Source organism: Perca fluviatilis, chromosome 10 (genome assembly GCF_010015445.1).
Source record: "Perca fluviatilis chromosome 10, GENO_Pfluv_1.0, whole genome shotgun sequence".
In the NCBI taxonomy this organism is placed as follows: domain Eukaryota; kingdom Metazoa; phylum Chordata; class Actinopteri; order Perciformes; family Percidae; genus Perca; species Perca fluviatilis.
In genome coordinates this window covers 24,026,434-24,045,695 of record NC_053121.1, presented here as the reverse complement: position 1 = coordinate 24,045,695, position 19,262 = coordinate 24,026,434, and the positions used below count along the sequence as shown (strand labels likewise).

At 41.3% G+C, this 19,262-nt stretch overlaps 1 protein-coding gene across 9 annotated transcripts in view; it reads right to left on the bottom strand.

Moving 5' to 3' along the window:
- Positions 1-19,262, bottom strand: part of atp11c (ATPase phospholipid transporting 11C) — a 49,870-nt gene that overhangs the window by 10,581 nt on the left and 20,027 nt on the right. For all 9 annotated transcript variants that reach the window (XM_039812611.1, XM_039812607.1, XM_039812608.1 and 6 more), the window contains exons 2-13: positions 16,563-16,682; positions 15,044-15,133; positions 7,659-7,739; positions 6,387-6,494; positions 5,198-5,326; positions 4,653-4,741; positions 3,975-4,025; positions 3,490-3,554; positions 3,185-3,266; positions 2,950-3,100; positions 1,882-2,079; positions 68-238 (exon numbers count right to left, since the gene is read on the bottom strand). In XM_039812611.1, coding sequence (XP_039668545.1) covers positions 68-238; positions 1,882-2,079; positions 2,950-3,100; positions 3,185-3,266; positions 3,490-3,554; positions 3,975-4,025; positions 4,653-4,741; positions 5,198-5,326; positions 6,387-6,494; positions 7,659-7,739; positions 15,044-15,133; positions 16,563-16,682 — 1,335 coding nt within the window. The remainder of the gene's footprint in view (positions 1-67; positions 239-1,881; positions 2,080-2,949; positions 3,101-3,184; positions 3,267-3,489; positions 3,555-3,974; positions 4,026-4,652; positions 4,742-5,197; positions 5,327-6,386; positions 6,495-7,658; positions 7,740-15,043; positions 15,134-16,562; positions 16,683-19,262) is intronic.

Below are 19,262 nucleotides of genomic sequence, written 5' to 3'. Positions count from 1 at the left end.
ATGTACTGGCCATATGTTGCAAAATGTGTGACTTTTACAACAGATGGAGGGACACCACAACACCTACCCTGCCAGCTTTCTGCTGCACTTTGTTCACAGGTCCATCTGTGACACAGAATCCGTCCAACTCTGAGTTTGCGTCCCGGTACTTGTACTGAAAGCCGTCAATGCAGCACTCTATGAACTCCATGTTGTTCTGAGTGAGGGTGCCCGTCTTGTCTGTAAAGACATACTCCACCTGCAGGCAATGTGATAAAAAAAAATTAGAGATGCACCGATAGACCGGCCGGTGACCAGAATTGGCCGGTTTTCACGTGCTCGGCCATGACCGGCGACCGGCAGGTCAGTCTGACATATGCCGATTTCATGCCGGTCAATGCTACAATTAAATGACAACATAGGTTATACGAGTTACAGTTCTCAAGGACGCACGCACACACGGACGCGACAGCACACAGTCTCTTTTTCTTAAGAGAAAATTAAATCGGATAAAATCGGTATCGGCTGGCCTAACTCAAAGAAAATCGGAAACGGCCTAGAAAGTTGTAATCGGTGCATCTAAAAAAAAAAAAAATACATGACAGACTCCTCCAAAACCCATTTTACAGATTCCAACAATATGATTAAGCAATTACTCCCAGAAAGAATTTCACTGCATTAATCAGTTTAACAAAGCATCACCTTTAATTGAAGTATTCATCTGGCAAACCAAGTGTGACTGATCTATGGCAGCACTGTTTAAGTTAGAAGTGCCATAAAAAAAAAAGCTCATATTTTACAGAAGCAATATACAGATCAGTCTGGAGACTACATTTTAAGGGACTCGATCTTACCTTGGTCTCATCTGTAATTTTTTTTCAAGTATTTAAATAGAAAGAAAGATATATTTGTGAGAGTGATTGAGAGCTACAGTACAAGCAGTATAACATAACAAACATTTTTCCTGAATCAGGGAAAGTCAATCATTATTTTGTAGCACTAAATGCTGACTTTTAATGTATTTGATTTGAGTGATTTACTGTATGTGTAAAAATATATTTTAAATATTGGCATAAAGTGTGGCAGTGGTTGTGTTCTATCTACACACTTAGTAGGTGTTTGCCACTTTTGTGTATCACATCTTCTTTTGAGCTTTTCCAAAGCACTGAACTGTATAGTGCTAGCTGTTGTTCAATACATGCACATTATTCATGGCCACTGCATATTTACTGTTCAGAAAAAGATTTACTTAAAAAAAGAAATTGATAAAAATTGACAATATCGTCAGGGTTACACACTCAGCTTTCTAGAGCCGCAGAAGACATTATGCAGCAGTTTCCACAGACTCTTGAGCTAATCACTTATTTTCAGTTTACTTTTATATACTTTACTTACTGTTTTACACCTGTTTACATCTCTGTGTATAACTTTAGTATGCATATACATACTACATCCCTGTTTACATTAGTTTTTTCATTCTTCAGTCTTCCACAAATATTTTATTTTATAATTTCATAAAAGTTATATTTTATCCCTATATTTTAACTTTTAGCAGTATTTTATGACTTAGATTTCCATTTTTCCATTTGTGATTTTCTTTGTTGGAGGGAGCCTGAGCTCTAAGATGTCCATTGCAAAGGACTGCTTCTTTGTAATTGTTGTGCACATGACGATAAAGACCTTGAAACTTGAATAATGGGTGGAGTGGCCATTTAACAACTTTTACAGGTTCAATCAATGTTCCAGGACATTTTGTTCTATTCTGTCATTTTGAAAGACTTTTCAGTGACTGGAAGGATTAATTAAAGAACTACAGGTTTTCAATAACACGCAAGATTTGTGTTGTTGTTGTTTGTGCAAATGAAACAAGTTGTTTCATTTGATTTTGACCGTCGGCCTCACCTGTCCCAGTTCCTCATTGAGGTCTGAAGTGTTGACCAGTGCCCCCTCCTTGATTTCAGGGTCAAAGAAGTCCTTGTCCCATGTGATGAAAAAGGATCCCAAAAACTTCTGCATCTCAACCGTCACATACATGGACACCGGAATGATGAAGTTGAAGAGCACCATGAAGGACAGGAAGTCAGTGAACATCTTTAGGTACTGTTGGGAAAAAAATGAGAACACAGGTAGATATTTAGTCGAGAAGAATAGAATAAAATGTATTGACCAGCCTAAGCAGGAAAATTGTCTTGTCTCTCACCCAGGAATATATTGTAACAACATGCCACACAATCACAAAACATGCCACCAAGACAAAAACATCATATTTAATAGAACAAATATCTCTCAATTGTACAACAGTGATTGCATCCATACCCATGGTGTACAGCCACTCTCATATTTAAGTCTACTGTAGTTTGTTGACCACACTAATTGCATTTAGGATAAAGAACCCTTATCAATCTTTTTATTCTATAGCGTCGCCCTGAGAGGAGCAACTCAAACTCAAGTTGGAGTTTTTTTCTAAATATTTATCTTATCTTGACTACCTTGACTTAAATTGAGACCAGTAGTCCTGGATTATCGCAACAACGAATATAAAGATGTGATGAAAATCACCAGGTTGTATCACAATGTTCACAGTTCATTGAAGGTTAGGGCACACGGTAATCAGCCAATTAAATGGACCATGTCACAATAAGGTCTGCATGGGCCATTTTGCTAAGAGGAGTTTTATTAGTGTGGATCAGAAGAGGCTAGGGCTTGTAAAACACTTAAATACAATGGAACTGTGATTTCACATCCACAGGGTAAGTATTTACCGCATGAACACAGGTCTTCTAGGTGCAGTAATGTTTGCAATACACATAATACAGTGTACTAATACAATGCTATCAAGACCTAATAGCTGTTCTTCTCCCAGCAGTGGTAATTCCTGTATGGCTTGGTTTGTGGTGCCTATCAGATACTTAACTCACAGTTCATTGCTTTGACAACAAAGATAGGCGGGCTGCTAAAATATGCACTCACCAGATTGGTGTCCTTCTCTCTCTGGGTTTTCTCGTTGTACCAAGGCTCATCCTGCCCGGGCTTGCTTTGCCACACATACTTAAGAGTAGTGCACACTAGGGCCTTGCTCACCAATATGCAAAGGTAAACCAGAAGGAAGGCATTGATAGACCTGAAAAATATAAGAAATCAAATGAATCAGTCCCAAAGGTATCATGTTTTTAACTTGTGGACATCATTTCCTCTAAAAACTTACTTCTCCACAGCAGAGCGTTTCTGAGACTTGCCCTGATAGTTGAGAGCCATCTTTGTCTCCATGCCAGTATAAACTGCAACACCTTGAGAAAGAACAGGAGGAGGAGGAGGAAGAGGAAGAGGAAGAGGAAGAGGAAGAGGAAGAGGAGGAGGAGGAGGAGGAGGAGGAGGAGAAGGAGAAGAAGAAGAAGAAGAAGAAGAAGAAGAAGAAGAAGAAGAAGAAGAAGAAGAATTAGTTTATTTTAGATAGTGAGCTATCTGCACTTATGTAAGTTATTGTAATAAAATCAATATCATTTGACTCACCACAGATTTTCTGAGTGTTCTTTAAAGTTGCCCCTTTCAGCAGGAGGTTTTCTGGGCCCAAAGACCTGCACAATCACATCAGTAGATCAAACAGTTGAGTCATACAGAAGCTGTGCAATCCACACACTATTCTCTAAATGGAAACCTGGCAGGCAAGCTGGCATCCACTCTAAAATGCGCAGTGACAATACACAGTATGACTGCAGTCTGTGCTTACACAGGTTCCAGTGTTCTTGAGAAGGACATTGGCATTTGTTTATATGATCATTACAAAGCAGTCAATGATAAATGCCTGTGAGAGTGCTTTAACAGTGGCTGAAGCCATGCCAGCCTGTTTTAATTTTAATGTTTGTCTGCAATAAAGGATCAATGGAATAATGAGTTGTCGGTGATGCAAAGGAAAACAAATGAGTGCTTAAGAAACTGTGTTTTGATTTAGCTCTCACTTAAAGTGGGCTGAGATGGTTGTGCATGAGTGCTCTCACCTCACTGCAGTCTCCTGTTCATTTTTGTAGATGTGCATACGGCCGACAAACCTGGAACAAAATGACAAACTCACTCAGAAGCTGAAGTTGTTTGTAAAAAAGTACATGATATTTGTTTTGCATATATTATTCAATCTTGAGGAATCCAAATCCATGCTCAGTTCATTTACTTTACAAAACTGGAAGTACTGACCATGGCCAGTACATAGGAAAGGCTTGGGAGCCAGCAAATTAATGGTGGTTAGCAAGTAGCATGCTGTTAGTTTTATTGACTCTGAATAGCAAGCATTTGGCGCCATGGCGTACTTAGCGCTAGCACTTCTCGAACACCATTCTGATGTCTGGCTAAATGACAATAATCCTACTCTTTAGCCCAAGGGGGAGCCAAAGGCTGTCTGTTGAATGAGCTGATATTCCTACAAGTGAATAGGAATAAACTCCGTGCTGGGCAGAGCAAAGATTACTGGAGATACCAGACCCACGATCACCAATCCTAATAGGAAACAAACAAAAGTACACTATGGCTTGCCAAAACCTCTCCACTTAACAATATGTATGTTATTATTAGAGTCATTCAGAACAGTTTCAAGTAACATTGAGTTAATCCATTTCCCAACAAACCACAGGCAACACATGCTCGTGGTGTAAATCTGTTGGGAACACATGATGAGTGCCTACTTGTAAAGGTCAGGCTGTGGCTGTTCACACTCAATGGTAGCGTTGAGAGATTCCAGATCCTTCTCCGTGTCTGGCACTGTGTAGTGTGTCTGGACAAGTGGAAGAGGCAAGAGAGAGACAAAAGTGTGAGCCTTGACTGGCTCAGGTCAAACCCCTCATTCACAGGAAAATAGGAAGACAAAAGTTACCCAGATATTGTGACTCACACAGCAAAAAAGAAAAGAGGCATAAAACACATTTTTGGAGGAACTACACATGAGAGAAACTTCTTCAAAGCAAGGGTCATAAATACAACTTCAATATATTTGAGAAGAACTGATTGAGTAAAATTCCTATTAATTATATAAAAAAAGAATAACAGAAGATATATATCTTATACCCACTTCCCTTCTAATCCTAATAAGAGTCACATTTATTAAAAACAACAAGTTTAGAGTTTATTCTTCAAAGCTAACATTTTGATGCAAAACTAATTTGTACTTACAAAAATTACAACCTAACCATTCTGTCATGAAAAAAGGGGAAAGCAGAGCAGCTCATCTCACCTTATGGTTGGACTCTCCATCCAGACTTGCGGTGGTAACGAAACATGTGTCGTCATCTCGGCTAGACTGCAGCAGTATTAAATCACAGGGAAAGGTCTCATCTTCCTCCACCTCAACAACATCTCCAACCTGATCACAGAAACACAACCAAACACCACAGTTTGAGTTCTCTTTCCTTTTCTGCACCAGATCAGTAGGATTTCCAACAGGTTGAGTGACAGAAGTTTAAACAATCACAGCTTGAAGCATTTGTATCACTAGGGAGCAGAAGGACTCCAAAATAAACTAACATGGCATTCAATTTTCTTTCAAGTTGTTGTGGCTAATTTGTTAGCAAGCAAATTACTACTTTAATATACTGTATAGCATGACTGAGCAACATGTGCATTTCTTCTTCTTTTTTTTTAAAGATTATTTTTGGGGCATTTTAGGCCTTTATTTGTATAGGACAGCTTAGACTTGAAAGGGGAGAGAGAAGGGAAATGACATGCAGCAAAGGGCTGCAGGTCGGAGTCGAACCTGTGGCCGCTGCATCAAGGAGTAAACCTCTATATATGGGCCCCCACTCTACCAGATGAGCTAACCAGGGGCCGAACAACATGTGCATTTCTGCAGATTCTGACCATTGGTCAATACTCTCCTTTTAGTTTTGGTAAGGTCTGCCAACTACTAACAAACAACTCTGGCTCTTTGGCTTGCTAAATGTTTATTTTAGCTGTAGTCCATTTAGCACTAGGAGGTAGCCTACAGTGAACGTGTGTGAGCTCCTGTGCATGGAGCAGCTGTACAAAGTTTTATACAAAGCAACAATGTTTTGGTTTTGACAGCTTAATGTTAATTCTCAGTGGTGTCAGCAGTACTAGCGGCCCTTTAACATAACCAGTAGTCATTTGGTTCACCTTCCATATTGGAAAATACTGTTTAACGCATGTTTAAACGTTTGAACACTCATAAATGTTTAGAAATACTGTGTGAGCAAACAGATGCATTTGGAGAAATAACCTGCAAACACCACCCTGGCTACATGAATTACCATCACACCCATGTTTGAACATCTAATCAGTTCAGCATACAAAGCATGTTCTCCTCTGTGCATGTATACAAAACTGCTTCCAAGCTGCCAGCAGATTCTTCCTGGTCATGTCTCTAAGGAAATATTTATCCAGTGGATGTTGCTGCTGAAAGGTACCTTGATCTTCTCACTCTCCTTCCGTATCTTCCGGCCTTGTTCCAGCACGGTCACTGGGTACTTATTCACCTCATTGTCAGCCTTGTGCCGTAGCCAGTCCTCATAGCCCTACGGCAACATATCAAAATCAGAACTGGGTTATTTGCTTACAACAGTACAACAACAGCAACAAAAACAAAAAGTACAACATCCTGTCTCTGATGGACAGGGCATTGACATCAGTACATACTGACACACAGTTAAGGTTTGACAGGCCCTTTCACTAATCAAAACGGAAGAGTGTAAGACACAAAGGAATGTCTGTGCATACAAATATAATCTTTACATTTAGTATTTCATCATTATGTGAAAAAGAGTGCCTGCAGCAGCAGAATGGGATAGTGATTGTCCAGCAGTGCATTGGAACAGTATGCCATGAAATAATACTGAGTCGAGTAAAAACAAAATCATTCCTGGGGCTGCAGCAGCATAAGTCATAAAGCGAAGTGTGGACTTCATAAGTATTTTAAGATAGTGATGGAGATAGAGGAGATGGTGCAGAGAAGCAGAGGGTAGAGAGGGAAACCAAAGTGTGTGCCAAGGCAGAGCTCGAGCCAAAAAGCGGGATTATCGGGAAAGGTGACAGGAGGAGAGCGTGTCTGGTTGAGTGATGCAGAGAAATGATGCCAGGTGGATGAAAAGGGGGAGACAGGGAGGGGAGGCATTCCACGGATGGTCAGTTGAACTATACAGTTCACCTAAGCCTGACTAATAGAGTCGGGCAGACCGTCTTGGTGTCCCACTTCAAAGCCTGGCTGAAGGGGGCCTCAGCGCTATCAGTGCGTCCCATATATATTCGGAAGGAAGCCCACCCACTATTGTGCATTTCAAAGCCTCAGCAGTACACTAACTTAAAAAGCCAATCCTAGAACAATACATCTAAAGCTGGGACATGGAAGCAACAGAGTTAACGAAATAGACCCTCCCTTGATATGTATCTTTGTAATTCTCTCTGTCTCTCTCTCTCCCTCTCTCTCCCTCTCCCAAGAGCCTATTTTGTCTTCTCCCCAATCAGAATTCACCAGCGGAACACATTAATACAAAACCCAAGAGAGCATTAGTCACGTACTTTATACAAAACTCACAGCAAGGGAGTTATGAAGGCAAGGGGACTTATTATGTTATATGGAGAGGGAAGAAGGGTATAATACAATGAGGTCCAATATGAGGAAATAAGGAAATGTCAATACATATCACAACAACATTCATAAGCCTCATTAGACAGTGTCTTACCTGCTTGATAGCGGTTACTGTAATCACAAAAAATAAGGGTAGGCCACTGGTGACTGGGCTGGTGGGGGTGTCCACTATTACCTATTGGGGGGAAAAAACAATTTCACTTCAGAAAAATGTGACGTTAATACTAAACAGTAAACATGTGACCTTCAAACTGAAAAGCTATGCATTCAATACTATACTACAAAGTAGGGCTGGGCAATATATCGATATTATATCGATATCGTGATATGAGACTAGATATCGTCTTAGATTTTGGATATCGTAATATCGTGATATGACATAAGTGTTGTCTTTTCCTGGTTTTAAAGACTGCATTACAGTAAAGTGATGTACTCTTCTGAACTTACCAGACTGTTCTAGCTGTTCTATTATTTGCCTTTTCCCCATTTAGACATTATGTCCACATTACTGATGATTATTTATCTAAAATCTAAGTGTGAAGATATTTTGTTAAAGCACAGATTTTCAACCCTAGAATATCGCCACAATATCGATATCGAGGTATTTGGTCAAGAATATCGTGATATCTGATTTACTCCATATCGCCCAGCCCTACTACAAAGCCTCACTGCAGCACATCTGTTTGTAGTTACAGAGGGAGAAGTGTGTGGTAATGATATAGAAGATGGGGGGGGCAAGCCCTCTAAATGCAGGGTGTAGTCGGTTTCTGTGAGGCGATTCTACTGTTCCTCAAATCTGTTCATCAGTGTGAAACACTGGGGAGACATTTACATTTTGGAAGGGAGCGATGGAGGTTCTGGACCACAGAACTTTTAATCAAGTGGGCCAGGAGCAGAGTGCTTAATCTGCAGGCATGCCAACTCTTCTGTGTCTCTGCCAAGGCATGAAAGAAGGCCAACACAAAGCTTTGTTGGACTCACCTTACCTGCCCGAGCTGTGCGTGAGGGAATCTAGGGATACGGTATGTGCATATGGGTTTCATTTTTATGTGTGAGACCAGTGTTCAGGTAATCCCAAACAACCAGTTTAGGAGCAGCACTTGACCAAGGCTCCCAGCTAAAGCCCCCAGTAGACAAATGGTCTTGTGTGTTTGTGTGTTCCTTAAAACCATCATAAGATGGATTTACCCTGGTATTTCTGATCCTGCAGAGTGCAGGCTGGTCTCCCCCTGAGCCGGTGTACTTATTTCAGCACGCACAAACACGACACATCCAGCTTGTTGGTATTCTGACCGAGGAGCATTACAAGCTGTCAAATAGACATCCGCTCAAGCAGCAGTCTCTGGTGTTTCACTCACCTGTGCGTGGACTGAGAATGAGAAAAAAAACTGCTGCTCACACACACACACACACACACACACACACACACACACACACACACACACACACACACACACACACACACACACACACACACACACACACACACACACACACACACACACACACACACACAACTGTGATTACAATTAACTGGAGGATAAATCAATTACAAGGAAGAGATGGACTAGAGCACATCGACCATTTGCAGGAGTGCAGATTCAGAGGAGAGTTTGCATTATATTTGTAGTGGTTGGCGATTCCAGTGAGACAGAGCGAAAGTAATGATTCTGCCGCAGTAGCCTCAGGTGTAGACAGCCAGAGGTGAGAGAGCTCATTGCTTCAAAAGAGCGGTGTGTGTACATAAGGATGTTATATTTGTCTTTGTGTTAAAGACTCATTACACCTTGCGCATTTCTATAGGCTGTGTAGCTAGTGGATTATTGGATGCCTTGAGAAAATCTCGCTTTACCCCGGTCGCGTTAGCCCTTCACTGTTTGACATGACCAGATCCTTAGAGGAGAACACTTCCCACGGATGTGATAAACACTGGAAGAAGATGATAGAGCGCAGTGTTTTTGCCTATTCACATGACTGGATTGAAGGTTGGCTGATCACAGAAATAACATTTTTTTTTAAAAAAGGACTGAGGACAGGATGTCCCTCCAATGCAGCAGCCAGATGGCCAAACCTGACAAAGGGTGACCACAGTACAGAGAGAATGCAAACTTTCAGCGTGATGTAGTTTGATTTTGATTTACGTTTGGGACTTCTATGACAATTTGAATGGTAAATGTTTAATAGAGGACTATAAAAAGAGATAAATGATGGTGGTGTCATTTTTAATATCAGTTCATAAATGATAAAAAAAAAAAATCTTTCATCTCACACTAAAATAAATATGAAATCAGACTTGACAAGCTTCTCAGACATTACTGTGTCAAAGATAGCTATAATTTTTGGAATAGGGTGAGGGTGAAAACTGCCCTTTAATGCGTAAATAGTATCATTATTGAAAATACTGCAACAGCAACCTCTTGAGAAAACTAAAACCTACAAAAAACCTTCAGCTACTGTACTTTTGCCATACAATTTGCAACAATCCCGACCAAACTTCCAGATGGCCAAACACCTTTCCTCCTCTGCACCAAATGCAAAGCCAAAACATTCCAGCAATTGGAGTGAACTGTGTGATATCAAAGCTGCACCAAGCCCTTCATCTGAGCTGGGAAATGTGTCAGTGAGCGACCGACCGCAGGTCCCGGGGGTCCCAGGCCAGCGCCGTCGGCCCTCGCGTCCTTCTACCCCTTTGCCCTTCCGTCTCTCTCTCTCTCTCTCTCTCTCTCTCTCTCTCTCTCTCTCTCTCTCTCTCTCTCTCTCTCTCTCTCTCTCTCTCTCTCTCTCTCTCTCTCTCTCCCTCCCTCCCTCCCGGGCTCTATTTCCATTCGATCAAATTCAAGCAAAGACATGCAGGGCTATTTATAGCAGAGTGGTGCTTTTTTATCAGCCTGTGTCTATTTGTGGCACAGAAGTACAGCTGACGTCAGCAGTGCAGCGCTGCAGAGAGATGGGTGGAATGAGAGAAAGGGAAAAAGAACGACAGAAGGAAAGAAATCCGATGACAAAGGGAGAGACAAAAGGAGGGTAGGACAGAGTTGAAGGATGCATGACATTTTCATGAAGCCTCTCAGGGAAAGTGAGAAAGTGTATTTCCGTCTGCCCGATGCGAGTGGTGAAAGAGTGCAAACGGAGTCTGTGTACCGGTTTCTCGCTCACCCTCTCTCTCTCTGATATAATAGCAGGCTGCATGGGAAAAACTGAGTGGTTGGGATAAGGAGCCCCTCAAGAGAGGCTGGATTAGTGGAGAAACGCCAACCACGCTGCAGCTTGGGTAAACACCGTCACATACCCAGGACACCCACTGAGTCATACATCAACATGCACCCGCATAAGCACATGCACATACTTAGGATGCATTCACACACACAAACAAACCCTACACTGCACACATAACACACCGATAATCCTTGTGTGTTTGTAGGAGTTATGCACATGCATGGTGGGTTACTCCCACATAAATGTACTGCATTAGCTCACGGTAATTTCACACATTAGCTCACTGCTGACTGTCCAAAATCCAGCATCTTTATCCATTAGCTGAGGATCATATGGAGTTAAACCAGACAAACTGGAAAATAAAGGCTGTCAACTGTAAATACAGGTGGAAACAAGCTGGAGGACACAAAATCTCTAATTGATCTGGTATTGGCTTAAGAATGATGGAGTTACTTTGCGAGAGGAGATATTTCTCAGCTTAGTACAGTGCTGGGCTTCTAGGAGCCCAGCACTCATTCGGCTCATTCAGTCAGTAGATAGCACAGACCCAACAGCAGCACCTGTTTACACTAGAGGGCTGTTTGCAGCCATAGTTTGGGTTACTGCTAAAAGGAGAGAGGTTAGTTTCCATCTCCATGGATCAGAAAAAGAGACAGAGAAAGAAATAGATGATAGAAGAGCAAGTGCAGATGCAAGGAACAAATCTTTTCTTTTTTGTTTCCTACACAAATCAACAACTGCCAGATCCCAGAGAGGAGAGGTCACTTAAGAGCACAGAGCAGGGGAATACGGATGCCAGTCAAAGAATTCTAGTCAGCGCTCTTGGCCAGCTCACAGTTTCCACTTATGAGGAAAGGGCAGCGCACACAAACACAAACAAACACACACAAACAAACACACACACACACAATTTTGAGATCAACATAAGACCAAAACATATCTAGTAAAACATTGACTTTTCAGAGAATAACAGAAGCAATGACAATAAAAATGGTATGCAATACAAAAAATACTTTTATTTTGGGTTTGCCCAAAATCGAATATATGATATCTTTGGGAAGATATGATATGAGATATTCGAGAGAAAATTCACCTTAAAATAAAATAATCTCAAATACAGATTTATCCTTTGAACCTTGTAACCTAATTCTAGGTAAATTGCGCATCGACAGGTTAGATAAAAATACCATCTACATGCTCCTGAGTAGGGCTGCAACAACAAATCGATAAAATTTGATTATTAAAAAAGTTGGCAACAAATTTCATTATCGATTCGTTGTGTCGCGCAACTATTACGCCACTCAGTCATGGAGATAAAAAAAAAATTGGAGTTGAGCACGGAGCGAAAGAAAAGAAAAAAGAGCAGAGAGGGGGTAGAGGAAATACGGAGAAAGACCGGAGAGACCCGTAACGTTGTTCTGAAACACACGGCGGAGGCAGAGAAATCAGTAGGACCTAAGTCATCCAAGGTGTGGGAGCATGTCACACTAAATAAATTGAAAATGTGTTAATTGCAAGATAAGCAAAAGCAACACGGCATGGCACGGGCGCACCACGGTGACGAGTCAGCACCTAAAACGTAAACATGTTGGAGTCCTTGATAAGGAGGAAGGGAGTTCAACAGCAGGGTAAAGTCACAACAGAATCCTACTTTTGTTCCGATTTGAAGTTAGGAATGTAACGTCCCTCCAGTAGCTCTTCTGGTGCTGGTGTTTACTCCTTATCCAGCTGACTAGCATGACAAGCTAGCGTTAGCTCGTTAAGAACCATAGTAAAGCAGGAGTGGTATAGTTTGCAAGACTAAAGACATGGTTTCATTCACTCGCCTTTTTTGGCCCATTACATTTTTTAATCTGTTGTCATGTACGGTATATATTCTGTGCTTTGTCCCATATCAGTTATTGTTGACAAATATATTTGTGTGTGTTGTATAAATGAACTTAACTTGCACTTACTACAATGATGGTAATAATTTAATGAATAACCTTCAAGTGTGTGTGTGTGTGTGTGTGTGTGTGTGTGTGTGTGTGTGTGTGTGTGTGTGTGTGTGTGTGTGTGTGTGTGTCTTGTCTGTATCTGCTTTGGGTTACAACTATTAACTAAAGCAACAAGTATGTATGTAAGTATGTATTGAGTTTATGTAAATTAATGCTTTTTTGTTTTTGTTATCCGATTCATCACTTAATCGAAAAAATAAACAACAGATTAATCGATAATTAAAATAATCGTTAGTTGCAGCCCTACTCCTGAGTCCAGGTACTAATAGCTCATTAAAATTCATTAATTGGTTTACACATGATCTCCCAACTCTGAAGAGCTGAGTAGGAGAAGGAGGTTGCGCTTAACAATGGAATTCTTAGTAGAGTGCTAGAAACAAAATCCAATGAGATGTTCCAAAAAAATTTAGCACATCTCAAATTTAATGTCAAGGTGGACAAAATACTTCACGCCAAAAAAAAAATTGTAAAAATGTCAATAATTTGTCCTCCTCAACTTTAAAGGTCCAATGTGTAGGAATTTCACCCATCTAGCGTTGAGATCATATATCGCAATCAACTCTCTCACACCACGCAGTTCAAAGTACGTATTACAGCCCACACACACACACACACACACACACACACACACACACACACACACACACACACACACACACACACACACACACACACACACACACACACACACACACACACACACACACACACACACACACACACACACACACACACACAGTATCGGTTTCACACCTGCCATGCCCACATTCAAATGGCCACACTTTCCCACACTGTGGATGTACACTGTGTTCTCTATGTCTACAGAACAAAAGTGTTGAAGCCAATTTGGATGAGACACATTAACCCACTGAGATTGATCATCAATCATCGTTTCAGGAAGGAGGTTTCACAAACTCTGAGTCTAACCATGAACTTCAAATCAACTCAGACTAGGTTCACTCAGAGTTAAGCGTGTGCACCACCACTATAAAAAGGCAGCATGAATGGAGCCATGATACTACAATTCACCATGGCAACAACCACAAAAAAAAAATCTGTCGGCGTACTTTACCCTCTGGAACTGGAAATACTCATACAGCGAGTTTGGACATATATTTCGTAACAAAGCACACGGCTGCTGTAGTAAAAGAGCGAGAATTGGCGTTGGAGAAAATTGCTGCTTGAGTCAAAGCGTAAGTTACAATAGTGTATTCATATTTAATCACAATTATGATATTAATGTTGAAAACTGGTGGAATTGTATTGAACCTATAATCTATTTCCTTTAGGTGCAATCCTGCGGGCGAAAAAGTCCTAGGTCTACTAATCTCATTCTGAGGTTGCAGCACCATCATTAACAGAATTATAATTTATAATCATTTATTTCATCATTCACCTGCAATCCTGTGAAACTTTTTTAATGTCTCTCACTGGTTTGTGTCCAGGGAACACTACAAAAACGTTTAAAAAAAAAAAACGTTTCAGAGCGAGGCACACTTTTCTGACGGCTCTGCATACAGTGGCTTTACTAACGTGTTCCGCATCACCAGAAACGGAATGCGACAAAGAATCTGCTCGGAGGTAGAGCATGTCCACGATGGGTGACATTAGTGATATGAGGATGGATAAGGTTATGTACATATCTCACAGACTGTGAAGATAACGATACCGCTCAAATAGGCAGTTACCTGGGAATGAAAATACATCTAGTCGGGGTCTCAATATCATCTCCTGACGTATGTTTAACTCCCTGCGAAGTAATACAACTTCCTCATCAACGGGATTGTCGACAAATGGACATGCCATGTTCGAGAAAAAAAACTTTATAGTCTGCTTAACAAAGTTATTAAATCAACCCTGCTTTTTTATTCATGCAGATGACAAAACTGAGCCAAAATGCGCCTGATACAGACTGATTGAATGAATGAGGAAATTAAACAGCGCTGTGTCAGAGGGAGGAGACTGAGAGAAACTCAAGGTTTATTGAAGGAAACCTGCTCCCAACCAGGTTAGGTTCACAGACCCCGTTACCATAGTAACCTCTCTTTCTAAAACGGGCTGGAGTTCTCCCTCTTTCTCAGGTTTGATTTACCTCCCTTTCTGAAACGGAAAACCCAGAGTTTCCCTCATCTCAGGGTTAAACTCAAAGTTTTCACTAAACCTGCTTTCTGAAACAGGTCTAAGGCCTCCATGACGGCATTATTTAACAGTGATAAACAAACCCTTAGCTTTGTTTGGGTTGACACACTGACAAGCTTGTCCTTACCTGCACCAGGAAGATGATAAGGAAGTAGAAATTGGCAATTCTTCTAAACTGCTCAAACAGGTTCTTTGGTAGAAAGTTCCAAACTGTATACTGTGGGATGAAAGAGAAAAAATATGGTATATAATAAGGTATTACAGTTTGTGGACTGCTTTTTACTGCTCCTTTCTGTATCATTTTCCCATTGAGGCATGATGTTTTTCAACAGAACCTAGGGAGGTTAAGAAAGGCTTGGCAAGGGGAGAGAGATTAGAGGCATTCAATATTCAAAGACTCTTGCACATGTGCATTCTGTCGGAGTTGGGGATGGAGAAAAGGAAAAGGCAACCTCAATAGCTTGGGAGTCTCTGTTCTTTGTAATGCCTCGGGAGACGGCCCTTGGGGGACCACAGGTTGATTCAGATTAGTGATTTATCTCATTCATTTGGCTACCCTTGAATGCAGAACCAATAAACTTATCAGGGACTTATCACTTAACTGTAATTTTGTTGTTTTTAAGTGTCCATGACTGCTGATACCATCGGGTTGAAGTAACCTCAATAAAGAGAGGGCCCAACAATACACTGCTGGTGACTTGGTGGCACACAATCAAGTACCAGGGTGAAAAACACAAATACATGCACCTGCATGCACGGCACGCAAGCTTACACACACCCGCAGGGAATCAGCATTAAGGCACTGTTTATGAAGGGGAATGTCTGCATGGGGATAGTGTTGAGTGTTGTGCAGCAGCAGCAGAATGGCCCATCTCGTTTTGCCAGAGAGAAAGAGAGTGAAAGTAATGAGAAAAGGGGGGTAGCAGCAGCGAGGGTGGTGCAGTAGCAACTAGAGCAAGAGAGGAGAGGTGGAGATTGGTCATTGCGGAGTGCAAACGCAACAGGATGATGGAGAGCAGAGGCATAGAGGAGCATAAACACTACAGCCGGGGTAATTAAAGGCTGTTTACCCTGACATACTGGCAGGAGCCAATTGATTGGCCCATCCTCACTGGGACCCACTGCACCACTATAAATCCCACTGCCGTCTTACTCTCACACCGCTTCCTTCTCCTCTTCACTTTCCCCCTTCATATCCAATGGCCAGCCAGCCAGGATCCTGCCTGAGCCTGCCACTGACACAGGACTGAGGGGTGAGATTTAGGTGAGGGGGAAGGGGAGTGAGGTCTATCAAAGCCCAGGGGGAAATGACCGAATTGCCCACCCTGCCAGTACATTAATAGCAGCCATGTATTTCACTGTCACAGTCAGTGCTCTCCTGACAGACAAATAATCGCCTTCCGCTGGGAGCGAAGACAAGCATGAGGAGAGGCAGTGGGAGGAGGAATAAAAAATAAAAAAAAGGAAGATACGGGAATGCTCAAGACTGTTCAGGAGTTCATCACAAGTGTTAGATAATAGACGAAAAATGCCAGAAGGCAGGTGAAACCTAATATGCAGAGGAGCTGGGAAACAAACAAAGAGGAATATGAATTTTTATCTTGGACGGCCAGACTGGAGCCTTAGCATGTGAGTGTGTTTCTTACCTTGGAGGACACAATCCTGTTATCACAGAACTTGGGTGGGATGAAAGCCTCACTGGTTGAAGATGACCGATGACCAACATAGATAGTCCTACTGTCTACTCTTCTTTCATCGCCGCCAAGCTAGAGAAAGCAGCAGAGGGGGGTGGAGATGGGAAGAGATAAAAAAAAAAATTAAAAGAGAAAGGAAAGAGAGGACATGTTAGTAACTTTAACTTTCACTTAAACAGAAATGAGATATTGAACGAGCCTAGTCAGTTAAATCTTACAAAATATAAAATGCTCACACTAGAAACAATTACTTGAAGGTGCGCCAAAATGTGAACTACTATCTGCAGCATGGGGGATGTAAAATAAATCAATGAAAACAAAAGACTTGTTTATGGTGCATTGTTATTTCAGGTGCAGCAAATCCACAATGATCACAAAGGATTTGTTGTGGCCATAAAGAGTCTTACAGTCTGATGAGGCCTAAATTCCACCCACAGGTCAAGAATTAAAAGATTATAATTTCTACTGTGGTGCAGAAAATAAATAAAATAAGACATGAAAAGCACTGTGCTGTTGAGCACAAGCCAATAACTCAGAGAGGGGACAAAGAAAAGTATGGCAAGGGTCAACCATGGGGTCAAAATGGTGATTGGGCAAGAACTATGACTTAATTTCTTCTCTCCCAGGAGGTCACTCATCGATGATAAATGAGTCATGAATACGGGCAGCCAGGAGTAAAATGCTGCGCTCAGATTTATAGGTTGAGCTGCCTTGTCTTGATGCAGAAGGCAGAGTGAAATGTACACACACATAAGTGCACACACACATTAGCCAAATGTCTGACAGAGGACAGACTTCAAGAACCGGCTCAGGAGCCAGAGGCACGCTGGACTCCCCTCAACATGAGGTGGCCGAGGCGTTCCTCTTCCATAAAAGGCAGTTAGGGTGAATCACAGAGGAAAGGCAGGGAAGCCAGGTCGTAACGTTACCTTTACTTCACAGGAGCTCTCCTTACGTAAATGTCACACAAACAACAGTATAAATGATGACCCAGAAAGGAGCTAAGAAAATTGTCAGGTAGGTCTTTTTCCTTTTTGAATTTTAAATCAGTTTGCCGCAGTGCGTGGAGCTGATTGGGTTCATTCTTCTGTGTGAGAAATAACCTGAGGCTTTAACTATGCATGGCTTTTTAAGTATAAGTGGAGACATTTATGCATTAACATTTTCGTGAAATCTTTAAATATTTTGTTCTGCAAAAGGTGGCTTCGTGGAGTGCCTTGGTTGCCGAGTGGTTACAGTGTAGGCCACATATCCGCAACGTTCCGGGTCACTTAGGAGATCTCTCTCTCCCTCTCTCTCTCTCCCTCTCTCATATCTGTCAAATAAAGACTAGAATTCCAAAAAAAAAATCTCTTAGTGACTTCATGTGGATCAGTCATGTCTAAACATTATGTTTAGTCTGTTTAATAAGGGCAGTAGTAATACCAATACAGATCCAGTAGATCATACAGTATTAGTGCATCTCTACCATTAAAAATCACCATCATTACATGGGATCTTGAATTAATCCAAAGTTTGAACAAGCACACACAACATATTTCTGTCCTGGAGAGGGTAGCCCAGAAAATGTGGCCTATGCTGTTCTCTCAATGGCCTCAATTTCTATTCCTGACATCCCACACACAAGGAATTCTGAGGCTTTGGGTGGACAGCCACAAGGGCTGGAGGATCATGATAGCAAGGAAGCCAGTATACTGGATCAGCAAGAGCTACTACACCCATATTTGCTTCTACCTCCTCTTCTTTCTTATCTTAAAGCGTGTTCCTTATCTCACAATGCATGAAGACCTCTTTCAAGAGTAAACTGAGTCAGTAAACATTTGTAACATATCCCAGCTGTTGACCAGTCAAGTTATATCTCTACGTTATATGTATGTGTGTCTGCAGTTCATTATCGCTCTAATCAATTTTAAGGAATATTGGTCATAATAGAAATTCTGAGGTACTTATGGGAAATTAAATTGCTCATAGTGTTTTTCATAAATAGTCACAAAAAGCTCTTCCGTTTGTGCATCATATTAGGTTTTGGTAGTTATGTTTTGGTCCATGACTGGCCTGATCATCACCTTGAGAGATGAACAAGCTCTACAACCGCATCTTGAGCTCACCGCGTTGCAATGATTGGCTACAGAAGAGAAGAAGTCCGTTCTTGGAGCCACTCTGACTGCTGCTCTGACCGCTTTGATTGTAATCAGTATGAACGACTATGTGGCCGTCTGCAACACCAGCCTCCGACCACAAGAAGCATGAAACCCGTTTTACACCCATCTCTACTTTTAACCAGAGATTAAATGAGAAAATATGTATTTGTATGTTTTTTGTTCGTTTGTTTTATTTGGATCCCCATTAGCTTCTGCATAAGCTAAAAGCCATTCTTCTTGGGGTCCTACAATCTGTCGTGTGACAATACAATATACGACATCACATTACACACCATACACACACACACACACACACATTACTGCACATTACACAACATTTGAAAATACAAATCATATTTAAATGGTACAGTTAGCGCAATTAATCAAAAAATGAAAAGACATTACGCTACTCGGATCTATTTTAAGGGATAAGATAGAACAAAAAGCCCTATAGCAGACTCTCTCTAAATTGGTATTAGATATTGAAATTTCTTTGAAGGTAATATTTCTT